Source organism: Erigeron canadensis, chromosome 3, assembly GCF_010389155.1.
Source record: "Erigeron canadensis isolate Cc75 chromosome 3, C_canadensis_v1, whole genome shotgun sequence".
Classification (NCBI taxonomy): Eukaryota; Viridiplantae; Streptophyta; class Magnoliopsida; order Asterales; family Asteraceae; genus Erigeron; species Erigeron canadensis.
Window position 1 is genome coordinate 29563156 of NC_057763.1, and position 7690 is coordinate 29570845.

The 7690-nt window shown below is 28.4% G+C and overlaps 1 protein-coding gene across 2 annotated transcripts; it reads right to left on the minus strand.

Annotated features, from left to right (window-relative positions):
• Positions 1–5754: 5754 nt before the first annotated feature.
• On the minus strand, positions 5755–7690 carry LOC122590615 (transcription factor HHO5-like). 2 transcript variants are annotated; one of them, XM_043762802.1, is made up of 5 exons: positions 7395–7690; positions 6863–7113; positions 6492–6765; positions 6115–6188; positions 5755–6024 (listed from the first exon to the last, which is right to left on the minus strand). In XM_043762802.1, exons 1-5 carry the CDS (start codon positions 7612–7614, stop codon positions 5848–5850), a joined length of 996 nt encoding a protein of 331 aa, XP_043618737.1. In that variant the 5' UTR covers positions 7615–7690; the 3' UTR covers positions 5755–5847. The 2 variants fall into 2 exon arrangements, with proteins under 2 accessions (XP_043618737.1, XP_043618736.1); XM_043762801.1 differs by having other exon boundaries at positions 6115–6191; positions 7395–7688.

Below are 7690 nucleotides of genomic sequence, written 5' to 3' on the forward strand. Positions count from 1 at the left end.
TTAGTGGTTTGGTAAGAAGGAATAAACAAAAACACACATAATCAGTTTTCAAACATTTTGTTGACCGTTGAGATTTTTAACATCTTATTTGAAAGTCCTGTTTGTTTTTACTTTGAATTCACAGGCTCTGCATTATATATATATATATATATATGTATGGTAAAGTTATTTTGAGAATTTTTTTTGCGAGAATTATTGAAAACTTTTCAAATCAAGCTCAACCGATGATTATTTTTTACATGAAAATTGTTTTATGATTGTTTTCTGAATAACTTATGTGTAATTTTGAAGTTTATAATTGTGTGGAGGCATGGATTATCATCCGTTATACAATTATGTGGAGATTTGGATTCTTGATCACATGTGCACGAATATTGCATATTCGTGCACATGTGATCAAGAATCCAAATCTCCACATAATTGTATAACGGATGATAATCCATGCCTCCACACAATTATAAACTTCAAAATTACACATAAGTTATTCAGAAAACAATCATAAAACAATTTTCATGTAAAAAATAATCATCGGTTGAGCTTGATTTGAAAAGTTCTCAAAGGTTCTCACAAAAAAAAGGGTTTCTCAAAATAACTTTTCACTATATATAATATATATATATATATATATATAGTTCTTAGATAAAATAAAATAAATATTAAAGTAAAACAAATAAATAATAGGTTTTTCTTCATTGAAGATACCAAGTTATTTTTTACAACTTTTTATACATAACATACAACCATATATGCATCTAACTTTTATCTCTTTATTTTTTAATCCCCTAAACTTTTAATCTTGTACAATTTTTTCCATGTTCACTTATTTATCTTTTAACCTCTAAAGTTTTAATCTTTTACATTTTTACCTATAAACTTTTACCTCTATACCTTTTAATCCTCTAAAATTTTTATCTTTTACATTTTTGCCCGTTAATAACATGTTTTATACAAGAATATAATACATGAAGTATAACTATCTTTAACTTTTTGCTTTTTTACGTTTTAACCCTTAAAATTTATATATTAGGTTCTTATGTTTTCATTAAACAACTTTCATTTATACCTAACCTGTGTTTGGTGTGATATTTATTTTACTTTAAACTAATCATTAGCTAGTTTGCCAATATTGTTACAGTGTCAAATTAATGTTTGTTAGTGACTTTATCAAATTTGTACCAAAACATTGTTATTTAAAAAATTAATCTACTTGAGTCTCGCTGCAAGGTGTGTAATATAATCTGCGGCAAACATGTGGAATACACAACTACGTTTAAGCTTAATGAATACTTATCCGCGATGTTACTATAAAACCTCTGTGGCAACGCGCGGGTGTTTACTTCTAGTTGTATACTATGGGGGTGTTTGGCCTAGCTTTTTTTAAGGAGTTTTTAGTTTTTTTTGCTTATATTGAGGGTAAAAAGTCATTTTAAGTGTTTGTTTAAGCTTTTGAGCTTATGTTTTTTAGCTTTTTATAAGTCACTTTTTGATAAGATAGAAATCAAAGTTTTTTAGCTTTTATTCTTATTTTCTTTTCTTTTTCCTTTCAAAAACTTAAAGCTAATCTAAACACTAAATAAGAGCTTATAAAATTATTAAAAAAAAAGTTAAAAGCCAATTATATTTTATAAGTATAAGTAAAAAATATAAGTTATGCCAAACACCCCTATATTACAAGAAAAAGAAGATTGTGCTGTACATCCTCAAAAGTATGTCTCTATGGAATATTTTAACTATTCAAGATCGTACATTCTTTCAATCTTTGAACCATTCTCTTTTTGCAATATTTATTGCGTATATTGCGTGCTAAGAAAGAAAGAAAAAAGAATATTAATCTTATTCATGACTTTATTGTTTGTTGTTTGTAGTAATGGGTTTGTTTTTTCTTTCCAATTGCATAAAATTCAACTTTGTATAATAGTAACTAACTAATACTCGTAGTATTTGTTTTTTTTTTTTTTAACGGTCAACGAAAAACATTATAGCAAATTGCTAGATAAATAATAATACAAGCTCCAATATACATCAAAAAGCACCAAGACAGAAACAAAAATTACAATATCACATTGAGGTTGAAGTTTTTCCACCCTTCCTCTATGTTTTATCCACAGAAAACTCATAACTTTGACTTCGTCTATGATGCTTGTCATGTTTACAGCTTTATGGTTAAAGATCTTGTTATTTCTAGTCTTTCATAATATCCACACAGTTGAGCATAAAATAGTATAAATGATCTTTTTTCATTTCGATGACCCATGCAAAAATTCAGGTGTGCGAAATATATCTTAGTACTCCAAATAAGTAAATTCTGGGTAGCCTACATCAATCTGAAATAGCATCCCAAACTCCTTGGGCCGTAGAACATGACACAAATATATGGTCTGGAGTCTCCACATCAAGTCCATCATAGTATTTCTTTATTGTAGGTGTTTTTCTATCGGTAGAAGTTTGCACGGCCATATATTATTAAATAAATAATAATACTAACAATAATAATTGTCTATCTAGCAGAAATTTATACAGACGAAAAAGAATATGCTACTAATAATTTTCTTTAAATTAAAACTAGCACGTTACCCGCGCAATGCGGCGATAGTCGTGACGGTGACGATGTGGTGGTAGATGCGACAATTTTTGGTAGATGAGGCGTCGATTGATGTAGATTATTAATGAGGATATTTTAAAAAATAAAGGATTGATAGTATAACTTAATCATTAATGTTAAGGGGTAGTGTAAGTAAAAATATTTTAGTGCTAAGTAAAAATATTACCTATCTTAAGGGTGATAGATGAAAATATTACATGAAAGAGCATTTTAGACATTTCCCTCCATGTAACTTTCAATATGGGAAGTATTTTCTTTAATAAGTAATATAGATTAACATGTAAGATCATTATACTTACTGATATAAGTGAGAACTTTTATAGAATTAAGAATAATTGTTACAGTATTAAAAAACAAACATGTAATTACTTCAAATAAAAAACAATTACACGCTAATTAAATAGATTTCATAATCCATTTATAGGACTAACTATTTTTTTAGTTATCCCACATTATGCGAGTATGACTTACTAAATGGATGGTTAGGATTTTAGGAAGTTTGACCATTCTGATTTTCACAATTTGATGGTCCATTGACTCCATTCCATAAACATCTTGCAATGTCTGAGTTGACAGATTTTCCCCCTTTCCCTTTTCAATATTCCCACCTTTCATATATTATTGTCATCTTCATGTTTCTACCAAGAACCTTCTTGTGAAGGAAAAAGACTAATTGCTTTTGCACCAAACTTTTGTGCATTCTAATTACAATCTATGTCTGTGATAACATGTCTCAACTAATTAATAGGATATCTGTAGAATATAACTAAATACATATATTTAGTAAAAGAATTGTATTTTTTATATTAAAAACGCATCTTTTAAATTTTATGGTAAAAAATAACCATTTTATACACGTTAATGACAACACATAAAATCGACACCAAAATTCAATAAAATTTTTTTTTATAAGAACTAAGTTTATTGATAATTAGATTTACAAGTACTAATTACACCAAATATCTTAAGTGAGATTTAAACTCATTGTCTTTAGTTTGCACCTTTAATAAAGCACCGTAGGTGGCAAAAACAATATAAATTATAAACTGAATTGTAGGCCTTAACAATGTTGTAATTAATACTAGTAGTACTTATCGGGAGAGAGTTAAGTCTATATAACAACTAGCTAATCAACTCGGGTTAACGGATAAACGCTTTGTAAATGAACCGAATGATACTCAGGTAGCTTTAAAATATGTTGTCATTTTAAAATGTATAATAACAGCGTTAAATAAGTTGAAAAGTTGTGATAAGTTATTATGTAAAAAACGAAAGTACACGGAAACAATAATTGTGTAGTTGTGGACACACGATTAAAACATTTGGTTGGCAAAGAACAAAAAATTAAACATTATCTGGAAAAAAAACACCATAGTTTTTGGTCTATTATAACAAAAAAATAAGGTGATTAAAATCTTACATAATAATGTGAACATTTAATAAAAATATATATTAATGATACATATTTCAAAAATGATATTTTGAATTTTAAATAAAAAAGTATGATGATATCATTATTAAATTAAAATGATGTGTGGTAAGACAACTTTAAAAAAATCTTATGTTATTACAATCTTTCTTTATTAATATAATAGATAGGCTTTAAAAAATATATACCAAAAACATATATTTAATACATTTAATTATTGACACATAAATTATATATATAATTTAATTGTATTTCCTAGTTAGCTCAAGTGGTTAAGTACCTGCCTTACAAGCAGGAGGTCTTGGGTTCAAGACTTGGAAAGTACATAGGAAGTCTTTCTATAAAGACTTGGCTTGGGTATACCCAGATTTAAGTCTGAGGAGGCAGGGTTTACCTCTACTGATCGTCGTGCCTTCGGACGGATTAGTAGGGGTTTTTCCTCCATCGGGTATTTGAAATAGACATTTCTACTTTGAGGGAGTTCTCTAACGCGGACCCGGTTAAGACAACGTATGTTAGACCTCTCGCTGTCGTATCGCGACACGAAGTTCTCAAGCGAAATTCACCTTTCAAAAAAAAAAAAAAAATTTAATTATATATATATATATATTATATAGGTATTGTTCTCTTTTTACTTAATAAACTTAATAATTAAGAACTTAATTCATTTAATCAAATTTCATGTTCTTTTCGTGTTTAATAAACAAAAATAACCGTCAATTTATTTTTTACTTAATAAATTTAGACATTATTTATACATTCAGCACCTAACGACTAAAAAAAACGAGCCCTACTTAATTTGTATTAACTCTTATTATTATGTATGAACTAGCTAATTAACCCGGGTTCAACCTGGGTATTCTAAACAAGTTTCGTAAATACATGTCTATTATTATCACAATGAAGAATAGAAAAAACCGTAAGGTAAAAATGTTTATATTTTTAGTTGCAAGTTATCAATGTTGCTATAATAAAAAGAGAATATTCAACTTTTACTACATCATTAAAAAAATGTTATTATATATTAGGCACATTTTACATTAGGCTTGATAGTTTTAAAAACTTTTAAATGAAGAGACTAAAAATTAAAATTCAAATATGATGTCATAAATTAGTTAGATAAAAAATAAATAATTAATAAGAAAAAGCCTAGTGATGCCAAATAAGATTTTCTTAAAAAAGTATTGATGTCATCATAATCTTGTTTTATTTATATAAAAGATTATTTTTTCTTACGGTTTTTAAACGCGTAAAACAATTTTCCTGCATGAAACAAGAATTATTTTCTTGCCTACTTTTCCAAAAAGAGAATTTTCAGTTAAAATGTAAAGCGTAAACATAATCACTAGTCAACCTATGACACCTTATGCATATATAATATTTAGGGGATTTATATGATATTGAAGGGATTTAAAAAAAGAAAGATATGAATAAATATGATATTTGCTCTTATTTTGATCATCGCATGCTTGACTTGTCAAAGTATCCAGACCTCCTCCTACCTACTAAAGCACATATTAAACAAATGAGTAAAGCCAAGTCCATTCAAACAAAATAATGATTCATGATTCTAGATTTTTAGAGGACCAATATTCATTAATAATTCATTCTTCAATGGCCATGCTTTCTTATCTTATACATTCTAAATGAAGCCATATTGGACCAATATTTCATAAACATGGCAATATAATTTATATTTAAATCAAGGAATGTAGAATGTAAGTTAGAATCAAACTATAGTCCTGCAAAATTTTGTAACTTCTGTTTAAGTAACACATATATATTTTTTTCAATTGTAAAAACTTGTTAGACATGACTAGCTACCATTCCACCAATTGTTCTCAGATTTATCGTCTTCGTCATCCATGTTACTACTCCCATTCGGAAGGGGGCCATCAGGAGAACCCGATTGAGAATTGCTACATTTAGAGGATCCGACATTTTGATCACTTGTATTTGAAGTTGAATGTCGCCGCGTATGAAGTCTGTATTTCTGTGATTACATATATGAATAAGAAAACATAAATTTAGAACTTTTGACATGAGCTGTTTTACAAAAGTTGCAACAAGAAATTAAACTTACTTGCAAATGACTTTTCACTTCGTCATTGGTAAGACCATCTACTTGCATAAGCTCTCGAATCTGCTTAGGGGTGGCTACTACAAAAAAAAATTTTAAAAAATTGTATGAATAATTAATTCTTGATTTTGAATCTTGATCAAGTTGAAGGATTCATTGATTCATATTTTATAGTGGCAATAGAAAATCATAAAGTGCACTATATCTAATGGCATGCCAAAAATGTTGATCAAAATGCACAACATATATAATTATCTTTCCTCGACTGACTGTTAAAAAAAAGAAAAAAAAAAATACTAACAAAATCTTAATTACTAGCTATACATACTATGTAATAAAAGATTGATAATGAAAGTAGACATGATCAATTAAGGGCTAACCTTGTGAACCTCCAAGTCGTTGCAAGGCATCGACAAATCGTCTATGCAACTCGGTTGACCATGATCTCCTTTGTTTCCTAGATGTCTGCTGTTTTAATGGTGCATGCACAATGCTGGCTCTAATTTGTATATTTTTTGGTTGAACATTTGGTGGAGAAAATGGAATCAATCTACCTTTCCCATTTACTTCACCAAATAGACCACTTCCCCTCATTTGACTAGTGATTTCATGGTTGAAAATTGCTCTATTACTCGGATCTTCTTTCTCATTTCGCTACAACCAAATCAAACAATAAGTAAATCCATACACATTTATCAATCATATATATCTAATATTCTAAACGTACCATATAATTAACTTGTCATTTTACCTTTTTAATCGTTTGTGTGAATGAATTTGCTTTGTGATCGTGGTTCTCATTAGTATTCCAAAGATGAGTAGAGCTCAACCAATTCTTCTTATCACCATTAATGTCATTATGATGATTTCCAATATTGGCTTCAATTTTTATATCATCATCATTATCAAAACATTTTTTAATTGGCATAAATTCTTCAAGTACCGGTTCAACATATGATGACTTCTTTAACACCATTGATTCCTCTTTCAAAGCAGCAATTGCTAGAAAAAGAAGAAAAAAAAAAGAGGAAAAAGTTACACATGAAAGCTAGCCTACATATCATCCAAAAAGAAAATTAAGTACCTTGTCGATCATGATCATTGTAGTAAACTACATATATATACCCAATGAACATCATTTACATTTTACAAGATAATATAATAACAAACCCGTCTCTAGATTATAATAGTAATATTAATAAATAACGTACAACAAAACCAATGATCAACTTGATAATTAAGAAGTATATATAATATAAAAAGTATATAATTAATAAACAAACCATCGTTGATAAGAAGCATGGATAGAGGGAGTTCATGTTTAAATGCTTCTATTAATCTTGTTTCGCATTCTAACCGATGGACAAAATGATCAACTTGTAGTGACTTCTCCCTTAAGCTACCGATTTTCGATACTTCTTCAAGAAACATAGTGATTGTTTTTGGAATAAAAATTGGTCTAAAGTCCAAACTTGGTTCAGGAGATAGATTCAGGTTTCCCATGTGTGACGAAAAAGAAAAGAGCGAGACCGAAAGTGAAATGATGGAGAGCGATATGATTATGTATATGTAAATTGTG

What these genes read in the sequence shown, in the direction of transcription:
- LOC122590615 (XM_043762801.1), bottom strand. Translation starts at nt 7,614, where the DNA reads ATGGGAAACCTGAATCTATCTCCTGAACCAAGTTTGGACTTTAGACCA. An exon ending in CATGCTTCTTATCAACGATG is followed by an intron (nt 7,114 to 7,394) that starts GTTTGTTTATTA and finishes TTCTTTTTCTAG; the next exon opens with CAATTGCTGCTTTGAAAGAG. An exon ending in AAGTGAAAAGTCATTTGCAA is followed by an intron (nt 6,025 to 6,114) that starts GTAAGTTTAATT and finishes ATGTAATCACAG; the next exon opens with AAATACAGACTTCATACGCG.